A 16,594-nucleotide genomic window follows, 5' to 3' on the forward strand; every position below is an offset into this window, starting at 1 on the left:
TCATGTTTGCACCATAGATGAGCCACAGTGTTGTTGAAATAACATCATGTTTTATGTATATTTTGTACCGAGCAGCACATCAAAATGAATGAATGAATGAATTTATTCAGCACACAGACAAAAATGACAAATTAACCTCACAGCAAAAGAAAGAAAACAATCCGACAAGGCGCCCATGTGACTGAAAGGATGTGGGCAGAAGCAAAAGCTTATAAACGCCCACCCCTTTAACCAAAATAACAAAAAATGTATATTAATATTTCTACATATATACACACCCATGATACCTGATACAAAATTTAAACCTTCAATTAAATTTAAATTTGAACCTCTTCCAAATAATCCCCCCTACAAAACACAGTCGTGTCATCAGCAAACAAAATGCTACTCACAAATTTTGAAACCAAACATATGTCATTAATATACGAAAGAAACAACAGAGGCCCAAGGACTGAGCCCTGGGGCACCCCACAAGTACACTTCAAAATTCAGAATTTACCCCACCAACATGAACATACTGATACATATTGTGCAGATAACTTGCTATCCAATCGTGAGCTAGTCCTCTGATACCATACTTCCACAGTTTATAAGGTGTGATCTACGGTATTGAATGCTTTCTGAACTTAAAGTGAATTTTCTGAAAAATACATACATCAGTTTGTTGATGAAGAAATACAGATCTGACATTGATGGACTTCAAATAATATGTATGATAACTGTTATAGTTCCTGTGAATTTGACTTTTTGCCGATACAGCAGTTCTTTGTAATTTCATTTCATTTCTGAATTCACAGAGCGATTAAGATGTGTTTGAGTTACTTGCTTTCTGTGCATCTGTCCATTTCTTGGACACAGGCAGACTTTTTTTTTTGTCTATTCCGTGTTCATATAAAATATGAGCGCTGTTTTCATTTAGGAGTTGGCAGAAACCAAATAACCACTCCGGAGTAGGCTCTAACCTCTTTTAATGCTAATAAGCAATCAGCATCATATTCTGGTTGAGTGGAACCAGTCTTTTATAACTTCTAGTCAAGCTGCGCAGTTTGAAAAAACCAAACATTTCCGGTGGATCATGGTGAGTAAATTGCTCATTAGCCCCGCAGGCTTTTTTCTATTTAATTTCCCACAAAAAAGACAGAGAAAGGCTGTGTTAAAATGGTGATGATGAACCAGGCCTTTGACTGACAATTGTTGAGCGAACACTTGACAAAGTTGTTTTGTCTATTCAGGCACAACCGCAGTTGTGAGTGACTTTTAAACTAACCCGTGTGTGCAGATTGTAAAGGAAAGAATCATAACCTTCCAACAAGAATTAGTACACACGCCTCTTCTCCCTCCCTCCTGAGCGTTCTGTCTGCTGCCACTCCAGTGCAGCTGCAGGTGATTACCATGAAGTAGTGACTGGGAAGCTTTTTGGAAACACAAAAGTCTATCAACTGTGGGGTAATTAGAGAACGATGGGAGGAGAGGAAGCAGGAGGAAAGGAGAGGAGATGTTTGTTGGGTTTAGATTGTAAAGGAGAGGTTAAGGAGTGTTAGGAAATGGTAATTGCTGAAAGAAGCTTCGAATATGAATCAGCCTTAATTAAACAGAAATCAAAGAAAAAAATCATTTGCATTTCCTTTAAATGCATGTAACTTTGTTGTAATTAAATTTGTGTATACAGTGGTCCCTCGTTTATCGCAGGAGTTACGTCCTAAAAATAGCTCGCAATAGGCGAAATCCGCAACGTAGTCAGCGTTATTTTTTTTACAATTATTATAGATGTTTTAAGGCTGTAAAACCCCTCACTACACACATTATACACTTTTCTCAAACAGGCATTAACATTTTCTCACTTTTCTCTCCTGTGTAAACACTCTCAAAGTTCAAAGAAAAGTCCAGTATTATAGAATGAAACCAAAGATCAAAACCTGTTTTCAGGCCCAAACATTTGTTTGAGAAATAAAAATAGAATATTTTCCTATAAATAATTAGTATAATTAATGGACACATAAGAAATTATTAATAGTGACTGACCAGTATTTCACAGTTCCTCTGATCGCGCCTCTTCATCCTGGCACCGCTCCGGCACTGGCTACGTGTTTTTCCACTGAGCACACCTCGGTGCAGGTTGCATTTTCCAAGTGAAGAACACAGTTATGGTAGGTTGTGGCGCTCTTTTTTTCTTCTGGGCGACGAGAAGATTCTGATAACAGGACTACGCAGAAACAATGCGCATGCTCTTTCTTCGCTCACTGCCTCCGGTGTACCGTTGCTGGATGGATGCGGGACCGCAAAGAATCCAAGTCATTAAAAAGATACAAACCTCTCTCAGTGGCCACGGAGCTCTGCGACTGCAGTTACCGAGACCATGCAGCACTGCAGATTTTCCGCAAGAATTCTATCCTTGCGGGCTGCTGTAGCAGTCTGCATCAAAACAGCGAGCGTAGTCTCTGGACCTGTTGCCAGATTTTGGCCGTAACTCCGCACAGCAGACAGTGGGGCGGTGTGAGTGGCCCGCTGCAGTGCTTACCGAGCTCGCAGACTCGGTAAGCGCATCGGAGGCAGTGAGAGCAATCGCGGTGATGCCGACCGGCCCACCTGATGAGGACGCAAAACACAATGCGCTGTTTTAAAAAAAAGACGAAGCATGCAAAATTGCACAAAAAAAAATCTGCGAAAATGCGAGGCTGTGAAAGGTGAACTGCGATATATCGAGGGACCACTGTACAATGATTTTATGTTCATTTTTTTCACACAACTTTAAAATTGACTGGGGATTAAATCTGCAAAGTTTTTGTATTCTGTGTAGTTATATGATCATAGCCAGCCTACACACAAGCGCTCTGAGTGCTGAGCGATGTGATGGCAGAGTCTCTGACTTCTTCCCAGTGACTGCTGGTGTTCTTCAGGGATGTGTTCTGGCTCCTACTCTGTTCAGTGATTTTATGGACTGAGTTTGGGGTTGCAATGTGAAGTCCGGCTGTTTAGGACACGTCACCCTCAGATGATGTCCAAGAACACCAGACTGCATCCTGAACATTTCAATGAACACAGCAGAGAAGTGGTCAAAATGGGGAAAATGTGCTGTTTTTAAAGTCTTAAGTCCCTGCCAGGTTGTCACTGCATGTAACACATTCAATTTCAATTAAATTATATTTAATTGAAATTGAATCACAACACCAAATCACAACAAAGCTGCCTCAAGGCGCTTCACACTGACCTTACCAACCCCTAGTGCAATCACACAAGCAAATGTGGTATGGAGAAACTCGATGATATTATAACTCGATGATGATATTGAGGAAGAAACCTCAAGCAGACCAGACTCAAAGGGGTGACCCACTGCTTAGGTCACTCTAACAGTTACAAAGCTAAAGAAACAGAAAACATGAAATCAAACAACATAACATAACAAAAAAAAGAAGATTCATTTGATGAGAACTCCAAACAGGCATTTGCATCACAGTCAGGCATTTTCCAGCATTTCTCATGTCATCAGTGGGCCTTTTGCTACAACAATGTCCATCAGGCCCTGCATCTCACAGCCAGCCCAGCACCCTGCGGTCTTTAGTCGTTGAAACCTGCTATCCTTCGCAATATTATCCATACCTCAGACAGAGAGAAAAAGAGCATAATCAGTCAGCCAGAAAAACTACACCTAAGGTAATTCAGCAGTAATTCAACAGGAAAGCAGAGAAGTTAATAAGGTGATTGCCACCCGCTAGCCCTAAGCTTCACTAACAGATCTAGAATTAGATAAAGTTGATACAGAGACATGTTCCATTACTATAAAATGACTTTGAAAGGATAGGAAGTACCATGTTTTGACAGTATGCTAGCCATACAAGAGGGAGAATAAATGCATCTTAAGTCTAGACTTGAAAGTCCATACAGAATCTGACTGTTTTATTGATGTAGGGAGATCGTTCCACAAAACAGGTGCAGGCTTTGTGACCTGCAGACTTTTTATTCACCCCAGGAAGACAAAGTGGGTCTGGCCCGGGGTCTGTGCCCTGAGAACACAGACCCCGGGCCGGTACATAGGGTTTAATTTGGTCAGCTAAGTAGGGAGGCGCTAGTTTGTGAAGAATTTTATAAGTTAATAGCAGAACCTTAAAATCACATTCACACTAATTATTCCCACATGCATGGTCATTAGTTGAATGCTTTCTTACTGCTGTCTTGCTACGAGAAGTCAGATCATGCCAAGCGCTTACCATGTTCTCACTGTCTGTTTGGTTCTTATAAATACAGCACCATGTGCTGCACTTATCATTTATTCTGCAAGTTTTCTTGTATCTACAACAATCAGCAAGAATCTTCACCTGCAAGCTCCTTTTTGTGAGTTGTCCACAGTGCTAATAGGACACTGGATCATCAGAACGATGGACAGCTCACCTCCAAGAGCTCCTGATAGCTTGTGCACACTTTTGGTATTACAGGTTGCTTTGATTCATGCATAAAACATTTGAATGTTTGCAGTTATGCATGGTGAAAACATGTACTCGTGAGTTTGTTATTAGTCAAAACAGAAGTAATGGTGTGAAAAATTGAATCCAGTATTTAAAATTTTCTAAACGTCATAGAGACACAGTGAGAACCTGCTGCAAACCTCACCTCCCTTTGGGCAAACTCTGGAAGACTGAATTGACAATGCAATGTGATCTCTCTGCCACCATGAATTCCCCACACGTACCAAAATTGCGACAAAAACATGAGTGATACATGAAGCACCATTAATGTAGTTTGTAGAAATTCAGCCTAAGGTCCAAGCTTTCAATGACTTCCTTGACATGACCATCAGAACTGAATTTGTCTGTGGTAAAAGTGTAAAGTTGGAGACTGACTTATCTCAGCAGCAATAGTCATGTCTCTAGGACCACATCCTTTGAAGTTGAGAGACACCTGGGAAGAGCTTATGGAGTCATGAAGTTGCTGAACAGGGGGTGTTAGGCAATGATACCTTAACAGAGAATGAAGGACCAAGTCCTTATGGTGCTGCTGCTTTACTATTTGCTGTATAGTTGTGAGATTTGGTTAGTAGTAATGTAAATCTTCAGCTAAGTGGCAACCTCCAGTGCTGAAAAATTAACCCAACAGAGAAGTGCCAAATTTTGCAGTGGATACTTTAGGTTGGTTCCAAAAATGACTCCATCCCCATAGAAGCCCATGTAAAATCTTCAACTTTACTACAGGAATAAACACGTTTACAGCCTGGTACAAGAAATGGTTTCCCTCTTCATGACAAGTATACAGGGGTCCAAATTGTATATAACTCATGAGTTTATGCTATTTTTGTAAGGTTATGGTCTGGATTGATTATTTTTGGGGCTTATTTCTAATGTTGTTCCTGTCCCCGTTTCTCAGCCCCTGTGTTGTGTGTTGGGGGGTGTGGCTGGACATTTTGGTGTTCTTTTCTTTTCTTTGCTCTCCAGGTGGCATGAGAACTGATTTGTCTGTGGAGAAGGTGCTGGCTGAAGAGTTCTTCACCCTCATCAACATCATGTGCAGCACCTGTGAATGGTGCTCACGTGCAGCCTTAAAGACTTTCAGCTGAAGCAGATAATTGGATGGCGTTCTGCATTTAAGTCGTGTGATTCAAGCAGAACTGCCGGGAACTCGACCTTGTGATGTTCGTTTGTGGGGCGCTGGGGACCGCGCCTGGGTTTGACACATCGAGCCCGTGAGGGAGGAGGGGTGGGGGACACATGCTGTCAGCACACATCAGAGGTGATTAAGTATTTGACTGATTGTTGATAGTGACTTGGTATTTTGTTGCGCAGTGTATTTGAATTGTGATGAGTGGTGCAGCTTGCTTCTCACTGCTGTGGCTTGCGGACAAGTGATCCTCCGCCTGTTGTGAGGAGCTGCTCATTTGCATAGAGCTTAAAGTGCAGACCTGGATGTGTTGCTGATTGTGTGTGTCTTTTGAAGGATGTTGGTTGTGGCTGCTGGCTTGCCTCGCCCCTTCTATCCTTCGCAGAGAGTCGGTTTGTCGTGTCCACCTGGGGGGTGTTTGGCGGTAGTGGTGAGTCCAGGAGCGCCGGGCTTCGATCCTTTTGGGCGCTGGAGAGCGTGCCAGCCTTCACTCCACCAGAAGGACGCTATTTTCGTTTTTACACTTTATTATGCACCAGCGGGTGAAATAAAGAAATTGTTTTGTTATTGGAACCGCTTTCTGGTTATTTTTAGCGCTGGGTTCCGTCTGACGCAGGTCCGCTCCTCAACCCGCGTCGACACATAACACCCTGTCCTGTTCCTCCTCTCATGTCCTGCGTGTACCTATGGTCTATGAATTTGGCATGAATGTGTGTGTATGTGGGTGGATGCACAAGTGGGCTTGGTTGCGTGTATGTGTGGGTGTGTCCCGTCTGTCAGTAGGGTGGATATGTGAGAGAGAATGCGTGTGAAGGTTCCTCCATCTGCCCTCCTCTGCTGTTGGTACTTCAGTCCCTGGGGGGACTTGTCTGTGGGGTGTCGGTGAGTTTGTGTTCGGATAGCCCTACTCTGTCTTGTCCTCTGGGGTCATGGTTGGTTGGTTCCTGGTCTGTGGTCGTGCCCATTGTCAGGGTAATACCTGACATCAAGGCATGGAAATTTGACGACTATCAAGGGAAGGCTCTGTCGTTCATGCTTTTCTTCCTGGTTTTCATATCTTTTATTTCTTCTCCTTACAGTTATATTTTTTTGTTGTTCTCTACCATTAAGTTTATTCATGCTCTGGTTTTAGTTTGTTCCTGGGCTGTATGTGGATATTGTCTTTTGTGCACTCATTGGTTCCCTCCCACATGCTCCTTTGGTTCTGGTTGTTATCTCCACCTGTGTGTAACCTGTTTCTGCTATATAAGCCACGTCTTTGTTCTGTTAGTTGCAGGCTGATTACTTGGTGTTTTTTCTCTTCACATGATTTATGCCGGCTTTTCATTTGTGAGTGTTGCTTTACAACTCCTTTTGACAGTAATCTTTTGTTATTGTTTTCACATAGACTGATTTTTCAGTAGTCTGGATTTTTGTCATTTGAAGAGTGTTTTATCCCTGTCCATTTTGACAGTGTCTTTTGCTATCATTTTCACATTGACTGTTTTGAAGTGATCTGGATTTTATCACTGGAAGAGTTACTTCCTCACTGTCACATTTTGACAGTTGTATTTGGTTATCAGGTTTTTTCCTTTGTTGTTTTTTGGTAATGCTGCGTTTACACATAACAACGATAAGTCACGAATGCCACAAAGTACACATTCTTGGCCGATGATCATGAATGTGATGATTCGGGGCAGAGGCGTCAGGAACTGCTGCAACCTGTTACCACGTGTTACGATTAATGGCACATGTTACTGGCGAATTATCAGGAACCATTATGCACGGCCAAGAATAATGTTCCGCGTTGTTGCGTGCTATTGCGTTGTGAATGAGGCTTCTCCACACACACACCCATATTCATCCTACCATCAGCTGCTGAACAATTCAGATCACTCCAGTTTACTCCTCAAAATCTAGATTAATCCACAGCAGAAGAACTTTGTGACTTCATGCTTAGTTGGGCTCTGTGCCATGGAGTGGTGCAGAAAGGAGGATGAGATAGAGAGAGCCAGATGTGTGGCTCCATGTGGCTCTTGTCTCGCTAGTTTTCCCAAACATCAGGCACAGCAGCAGGTGGAACACCTGCAGGAGTGTGAGGATGAACATTGGAACGACACTTTTAGCCAACTTGGCATCACTGTCCTCCTTCAGCATACTGCAGCAATGAAACTGAATGCGGTGCAGCAGGGTTTAATTGTGCACACGTCAGAGAAGAACGCTGTCACGCTCTCTTAAGGACCACCATTAATCAAGACAATCAACACGTTCAGTTGTGACCTCCACGACATGACGCAAAATGAGGGTGGTGCATGACATTCGTGGAAGATTTTTTTGACAGCCAAAAACACGCGCCACAAAAATCACAAATATCACGTACCAACACGCACTATTAAGAAACCTATTCAGATGTGTTAAGTCACATTAAGAATGTCACAAATGTGCCAAGACTGACGCAAATATGACATTTGTAACGCGTCCTACCAGTATTAACTGCCACATCCCCCACACTGTGCCACCACTGCATGCTACCAGACCTGACTTATACTTCTACTAAGTAAAACACACTAATTTGTTTGAATGCAGGACTTAAAAGCAGCCGCATTATCTGTGAGGTGGAGTGTAGTGTGTTTGCTATCAACATGAATTAACATGGACAATAATTGATTCAATTGTATACCCCAAAAAGAATAAAATTCTTCATACATTGTGCTTTTCTTTTATTTATTTATTTATTTATTCGTTTTTTGGTTCTTACAAGCACATTTAAAGGTGGACAGTATTTATGTTAAAATTTTCTTTGGTATGTATGTATGTACAGTGAGGAAAATGAGTATTTGAACACCCTGCGATTTTGCAAGTTCTCCCACTTAGAAATCATGGAGGGGTCTGAAATTTTCATCTTAGGTGCATGTCCACTGTGAGAGACATAATCTAACAAAAAAAAAATCCAGAACTAACAATGTATGATTTTTTTAATAATTTATTTGTATGTTACTGCTGCAAGTAAGTATTTGAACACCAACCAGCAAGAATTCTGTCTCTCACAGACCTGTTAATTTTTCTTTAAGAAGCCCTCTTATTCTGCACTCTTTACCTGTATTAATTGCACCTGTTTGAACTTGTTACCTGTATAATCACACTCCAACCTGTCCACCAGAGCCAAGACCAAAGAGCTGTCTAAGGACACCAGGGACAAAACTGTAGACCTACACAAGGCTGGTATGGACTACAGGACAACAGGCAAGCAGCTTGGTAGAAGACAACAACTGTTATGATTATTTATTAGAAAGTGGAAGAAACACAAGATGACTGTCAGTCTCCCTTGGTCTGGGATTCCATGTAAGATCTCACTTTGTGGGGTAAGGATGATTGTGAGAAAGCTCAGAACTACACAGGAGGACCTGGTCAATGACCTGAAGAGAGCTGGGACCACAGTCACAAAGATTACATTAGTAACACATGATGCTGTCATGGTTTAAAATCCTGCAGGGCAGCAAGGTCCCCCTGCTCAAGCCAGCACATGTCCAGGCACGTTTAAAGTTCACCAGTGACCATCTGAATGATCCAGATGAGGCATGGGAGAAGGTCATGTGGTCAGATGAGACCAGAATAGAGCTTTTTGGAATCAACTCCACTTACCATGTTTAGAGGATGAGAACAACCCCAAGAAAACCATCCCAACCATGAAGCATGGGGGTGGAAACATCATACTCTGGGGGTGCTCTTCTGCAAAGGGGACAGGACGACTGCACCGGATGGGGTCATATATTGCGAGATTTTGGCAAACAACCTCCTTCCCTCAGTAAGAGCACTGAAGATGGGTCATGGCTGGGTCTTCCAGCATGACAATGACCCCAAACAGACAGCCAGGGCAACTAAGGAGGAGCTCCGTAAGAAGCATTTCAAAGTCCTGGAGTGGCCTGGCCAGTCTCCAGACCTGAACTCAATAGAAAATCTTTGGAGGGAGCTGAAACTCCAGACCTAAAAGATTTGGAGAAGATCTGTATGGAGGAGTGGACCAAAATCCCTGCTGCAGTGTGAAAACCTGGTGAAAAACTACAGGAAATGTTTGACCTCTGTAATTGCAAACAAAGGCTACTGTACCAAATATTAACATTGATTTTCACAGGTGTTCAAATACTTATTTGCAGCAGTAACATACAAATAAATTATTTAAAAAATCATACATTGTGATCTCTGGATTTTTTTTAGATTGTGTCTCTAACAGTGGTCATGCACATAAGAGGAAAATTTCAGACCCCTCTATGATTTCTAAGTGGGAGAACTTGCAAAATTGCAGGGGGTTCAAATACTTATTTTCCTCACTGTATGTATGTAATTAACAATAATAATAACTTTCCATAGCAACAACAAAATGCTTCAGTGACGCACTGCTTTGAATTGTAGTGTTTCATTAACAGACATCATCACTCCATAATTAAAAAAAAAAACAGATGGAGGGACAATCTGTCCGGCTTCTGTACAAAATAAGGTTGCAGAATTTAATTAAAAACTGATGTTATTATGTAATCATGACAGGTTTTCATAGAATAATTATAGAGTTTGCCGGGCAATAATGTGCACAAGTATAAATAATTGTTATATTTAGCATTGCTATGCTTTCAATCGCAAAACAGAATGTGAAAAGAAATCCACAGCAACTAATGTAAAATACATAGTCATGATTATTTTCAGTGTCCATATTTTTAAATCATAAACATTCTGTAGTCAGAGCTGGAATTACTGACATGCATTACATTTTTTAAATGATGACAGAAATTTGGAAATGTAAAATTCTGAAATGGATGGATGGTACCATATTTGTCCTTTGCTTATGAATTCTAAATCATCTTTCTTTCTTTTCCACTCTGTTCTTGCCGAGGGCCACCGTGCTGGCACCCTAGCGCTGCCAAATGTTACCTCACACAGAATTCAGAATGATTCTCTCTTTGGAATTATTTCTCATTTTCCACAGTGGGATGGCGTCGGCCCGTTTCCAGACTTGGCGGAGTCCCCAAAAGGCATCCAGATGTTATGGCACCCGAGCATTGTCAAGCCCTACCTCACTCTGCTGTCTGAGTGCTCCAACCCTGACACTTTGGAGGGAGCAGCAGGAGCTCTGCAAAACCTGGCTGCAGGCAGCTGGAAGGTATGTTATGTTTTTCTTTTGTTGTTGTTGTCTTGTTTTTTCCTTTTTTGGCATTTACATTGAGTTACACTCATAACTTGCCGGGCAGTCTCTTTGAACAACTAATTGGCATAAGTCTGGATTTATTGAAGAACCACTGGCTGTATTTAATAGCTTCCATGTAGAACCAGTGTCTCCTCATGTTTTGAAGCAGAAAAAAAAGGCATTTGCAAAACCGAAAAGTCTGTTAAGTTGTGATTCAGGTTGACAACCATGTGATGTAATTGGGTGCCATTCCCACAGCCATCCAGTAGATGGGTCAAAATGCATAGAACACTGCCATCTACTGTCGAAGCAGCAGCGTGATGTGGTGTTACACACTCCAACTGCTCGCACTGTGTTCGTGCACATGCATGAAACCATCGCCGCTGTATCGTGCACACCTGTCCAATTGTGTGTCCCTCCCAACAACAGGCGAAGTGCTTCACAGTTCCCCATTTTGTTTTTTGTTTCTGTGTCTTTCACCCAATGTCGTGTTATGTGTGAAGAGATACAGAGATAGAGATAGATAGAGAGAGAGAGAGAGAGAGAGAGAGAGAGAGAGAGAGAGAGAGAGATTTTTGCAAATTCATTAAAAATAAACTAAGAAATTACATGTAGATAAGTATTCACAGCTTTTGCTAGCTCCAAATAGAGCTCAGGTGCATCCTGTTTCCACTGATATCCTTAAGAGGTTTCTACAGCCACCTGGGGTAAATTCAGTTGATTGGACATCATCTGGAAAGGAACACACCTGTCTACATATAAAGTCTCACAGTTGACAGTGCATGTCAGAGTACAAAGCAAGCATGACGTCAAAGGAATTGTCTGTAGATCTCCGAGACAGGAGGTCTACAGGCACAAATCTAAGGCACAAATCTGGCGAAGGGTACAGAAACATTTCTGCTGCTTTGAAGATCCCAATGAGCACAGTGGCCTCCGTCATCTGTAAATGGAAGAAGTTCCACCAGGACTCTTCCAACAGCTGGCCACCTGTCTAAATTTACCAATAGGTGGAGACTAAGGGTTCATCTTCCTTAGTCAGGGAGGTGACCAACACCCTGATGGTGACTCTGTCAGAGCTCGAGCATTCCTCTGTGGAGAGAGGAGAACCTTCCAGAAGGGAAACCATCTGTTGTGTGGGCCGCTGAAGAGGAGGTACTGCTGGCCCACCACCACCAGAGGGCACCCTGCCTGGAGTGCGGGCTCCAGGCACCAGAGGGCGCTGCCGCCTCACAGGAGCAGCCGGGGTGACAGCTGACACTTATCACCTATGACAGCTGTCACCACTCATCTGATCTGCATCGGTATATCAGCAAGACGTCATCTCCACCTCTTTGCCGAGATATCGTTCTACCGAGGAGGTAACGAACTCAGCCGTTGTGTTGTCTTTCAGACAGTGACTTTGTTGCTTGTGTTTTGACAGTGGTTGGTGAGTACTTGCAGCTGGAGACTGTACTGAACCCTTTTTTTGGATAAGTACTCACATTTTCCTGACAAGAGGTGGAGGTGGTTTTTTTCACCATCCGTGTTGCTGGGTGCAAACGCACCCACATCTAACTGTTTTTGTTCCTCGCCAGCAGTACCAGATCCGACAAGCGGAGGCAGTGGCCACCTGGGAGTTCGGGACTTGGCGGCTCCAGTATCCCCGGGGTTCGGTGGCGGAGGAAATCGTGTGGTTCCGGTTCTGCTTTGGACAGACGTCTTCTATCTTCGAGCCTGCCCACATGACACCTTTGTGAATTGACTTTATTATTTTCTATTGTGATCTGTCATGCTTGTTGTGCTTATTTCACAACAGTAAAAGTGCTATTTGACTTCCTCCATTGTCCGTTCATTTGCGCCCCCTGTTGTGGGTCCGTGTTCCAACACTTTCACAACAGGATATCTCGGCCACGTCATGGATCCCGAGGGGCGTCAACCGGCTGTTGAACGGCCAATGGAAGAACAGGGCGCGCAGACGTCCGCAGGAGGAATGATCGGAGAGTTGCAGCGAATCCTCACCGCTTTCACGGCTCGGTTGGATCTAATGACCGAGCAGAACGTCCTCCTTAACCGCAGGGTGGAGGCTCTCGCCGCGCAGGTGGAAGCGCGCCCACAGGGCGCTGCTGCGGCTCCCCCTCCTGTCGATCCTGTGCGCAACAGTGACGTTCCACAGGTCGTTCAACGACCCCTCCCACCTTCCCCTGAAGCATACATAAGCCCTCCGGAGCCGTACGGGGGTTGTGTGGAGACGTGCGCGGACTTTCTTATGCAATGTTCGCTCGTCTTCGCACAACGTCCCGTCATGTACGCGACTGATGCTAGTAAGGTAGCTTATGTGATTAATCTGCTTCGCGGTAAGGCACGCGCTTGGGCTACAGCGCTCTGGGAGCAAAATTCACGGCTCCTTCTGATGTATGATGGGTTTGTGAGGGGATTCAGAACAGTGTTCGATCACCCAAATAGAGGAGAAATCGCTTCAGCCGTGCTGCTGTCAATGAGACAGGGGCGCCGGAGCGCAGCTGCCTATGCAGTCGACTTCCGCATCGCGGCTGCGAGGTCCGGCTGGAATAGCACTGCCCTCCGTGCCGCCTTCGTAAACGGACTATCGTTGGTCCTGAAGGAGCACCTGGTGGCTAAGGACGAACGCGAGATTTGGACGGGCTTATTGATCTCGTTATACGATTAGACAATCGGTTAGAGGAACGCCGTCGGGAGCGAGGCGAAGGGCGTGACCGGATACGCGCCGCCCCTCTCCCTTCCGGGTTCGAAAAGGGGCCGCCCTCCCCACGCTCCACAGCCGCAGCGCTTTGTGGGGCAACAGCTCCCCCTGTTGACATTGTTAGGGAAACGCACAGGGCCAAAATGGGAAGGCTGATCCGTGGAGAGTGTTTTCTCTGCAGCTCAACAGAGCACACACAGAGAGACTGCCCCAAACGGCCAGAACGTCAACACTCGCCCTTAGTGACTGGGCTAAGGGGGGGTCAAGACATTCAAGTGAGACACACACAAATTGCCACACGACTCCCAGTCACAATCCTGAGCGGGGATTTAACCCTTCAAGCCCGAGCACTGGTGGACACGGGGTCAGAAGGGAATCTGCTAGACAGCAGATGGGCAAAGGAGGTAGGGCTCCCTCTGGTGGCGCTTCCTTCGCCATTGCAGGTGCGGGCACTAGATGGCACCCTCCTCCCTTTACTCACACACAAGACACAACCAGTAACTCTGGTGGTGTCTGGAAACCACCAGGAGGAGATTGAGTTTTTTGTAACTCCTTCTACCTCCCGCGTGATTTTGGGCATCCCATGGATGTTAAAGCACAATCCCCGGATCGATTGGCCGTCTGGGGTGGTGGTTCAGTGGAGCGAAACCTGCCATCGGGTGTGTTTAGGATCCTCGGTTCCTCCCGGTTCCCAGGCTAAGGAGGAGGTCAAAGTCCCTCCCAATCTGACAGCAGTGCCGGTTGAGTACCACGATCTTGCTGACATCTTCAGCAAGGATCTGGCACTCACCCTTCCCCCGCACCGTCCGTACGATTGTGCCATTGATTTGGTTCCAGGCGCTGAGTTCCCGTCCAGCAGGCTGTACAACCTCTCACGACCTGAGCGCGAATCAATGGAGACCTACATCCGGGACTCATTAGCTGCCGGGCTGATCCGGAACTCCACCTCCCCGATGGGGGCAGGTTTCTTTTTTGTGGGCAAGAAAGATGGCGGACTTCGTCCATGTATTGATTACAGGGGACTGAATGAGATTACGGTTCGCAACCGATACCCGTTGCCATTATTAGATTCCGTGTTCACCCCCCTGCATGGAGCCAAAATCTTTACTAAGCTGGATCTTAGAAATGCGTATCACCTGGTTCGGATCCGGAAGGGAGACGAATGGAAGACGGCATTCAACACCCCATTAGGTCACTTTGAGTACCTGGTCATGCCGTTCGGCCTTACCAATGCCCCCGCGACGTTCCAAGCCTTGGTTAACGACGTCTTGCGGGACTTCCTGCACCGATTCGTCTTCGTATATATCTGGACGATATTCTCATCTTTTCTCCGGATCCTGAGACCCATGTCCAGCATGTACGTCAGGTCCTGCAGCGGTTGTTAGAGAACCGGCTGTTTGTTAAGGGCGAGAAGTGCGAGTTCCACCGCACTTCTTTGTCCTTCTTGGGGTTTATCATCTCCCCTAACTCCGTCGCTCCTGATCCGGCCAAGGTCGCGGCGGTGAGAGACTGGCCCCAACCCACCAGCCGTAGGAAGCTGCAACAGTTCCTCGGCTTTGCTAATTTCTACAGGAGGTTCATTAAGGGCTACAGTCAGGTAGTTAGCCCCCTGACAGCCCTGACCTCACCAAAAGTCCCCTTCACCTGGTCGGATCGTTGCGATGCCGCGTTCAAGGAGTTGAAACGGCGCTTCTCGTCTGCACCCGTTCTGGTGCAGCCCGATCCTAGTCGCCAGTTAGTGGTTGAAGTGGACGCCTCGGACTCAGGGATAGGAGCTGTGCTTTCCCAGAGCGGGAGGACCGATAAGGTCCTTCACCCGTGTGCCTATTTTTCCCGCAGGTTGACCCCGGCCGAACGGAACTATGATGTCGGCAGTCGAGAACTCCTTGCGGTGAAAGAGGCTCTAGAAGAGTGGAGACATCTGTTGGAGGGAACGTCCGTGCCATTCACGGTTTTCACTGACCACCGGAACCTGGAGTATATCAGGACCGCCAAGCGGCTGAACCCCAGGCAAGCCCGCTGGTCACTGTTCTTCGGCCGTTTTGACTTCCGGATCACCTACCGTCCCGGGACCAAAAACCAGAGATCGGATGCCTTGTCCCGGGTACATGAAGATGAAGTCAAAACGGAGTTGTCGGATCCACCGGAACCCATCATCCCGGAGTCCACTATCGTGGCCACCCTCACCTGGGACGTAGAGAGAACCGTCCGGGAGGCCCTGGCACGAAGCCCGGACCCCGGAACTGGACCGAAGAACAGACTCTACGTCCCACCAGAGGCTAGGGCTGCAGTCCTGGACTTCTGTCACGGCTCCAAGCTCTCCTTTCATCCAGGGGTGCGAAGAACTGTGGCAGTTGTCCCGCAGCGCTTCTGGTGGGCGTCCCTAGAGGCCGACGTCCAGGACTATATCCAGGCCTGCACCACCTGCGCCAGGGGCAAGGCTGATCATCGCAGGGCTTCGGGACTGCTCCAGCCGCTGCCCGTGCCTCATCGCCCCTGGTGCCACATCGGCCTGGATTTTGTCACGGGCCTCCCACCGTCCCAGGGCAACACCACCATCCTCACGATAGTGGACCGATTCTCCAAGGCGGCCCACTTCGTGGCCCTCCCGAAGCTCCCGACGGCCCAGGAGACAGCGGACCTCCTGGTCCACCACGTCGTCCGGCTGCATGGGATTCCAACAGACATTGTCTCCGATCGCGGTCCCCAGTTCTCCTCACAAGTCTGGAGGAGCTTCTGCCGGGAACTGGGGGCCACGGTGAGTCTCTCATCCGGGTACCATCCCCAGACCAACGGGTAAGCAGAACGGGCCAATCAGGAGGTGGAACAGGCCCTGCGTTGCGTGACGGCCGTGCACCCGGCGGCCTGGAGTACCCATTTGGCCTGGATCGAGTATGCCCATAACAGCCAGGTGTCGTCAGCCACCGGCCTCTCACCTTTTGAGGTGTGTCTGGGGTACCAGCCTCCCTTGTTTCCGGTGGTTGAGGGAGAGGTCGGTGTGCCCTCGGTCCAGGCCCACCTACGGAAGTGCCGTCGGGTGTGGCGTGCCGCCCGTTCTGCTTTGCTGAGGGCCCGGATGAGGACGAAAGCCCATGCAGACCGTCGGCAGACCCCGGCCCCTGCGTATTGGCCAGGGCAGGAAGTGTGGTTGTCAA

The 16,594-nt window shown here is 46.5% G+C and overlaps 1 protein-coding gene across 9 annotated transcripts in view; it reads left to right on the forward strand.

Annotated features, from left to right (window-relative positions):
• Positions 1-16,594, forward strand: part of ctnnd2b (catenin (cadherin-associated protein), delta 2b) — a 638,149-nt gene that overhangs the window by 559,868 nt on the left and 61,687 nt on the right. For all 9 annotated transcript variants that reach the window (XM_034183535.1, XM_034183537.1, XM_034183540.1 and 6 more), the window contains one exon: positions 10,544-10,717. In XM_034183535.1, the coding sequence (XP_034039426.1) occupies positions 10,544-10,717 (174 nt within the window). The remainder of the gene's footprint in view (positions 1-10,543; positions 10,718-16,594) is intronic.

The sequence above is a fragment of the Thalassophryne amazonica genome, chromosome 12 (assembly GCF_902500255.1).
Source record: "Thalassophryne amazonica chromosome 12, fThaAma1.1, whole genome shotgun sequence".
NCBI classification, from domain to species: Eukaryota; Metazoa; Chordata; class Actinopteri; order Batrachoidiformes; family Batrachoididae; genus Thalassophryne; species Thalassophryne amazonica.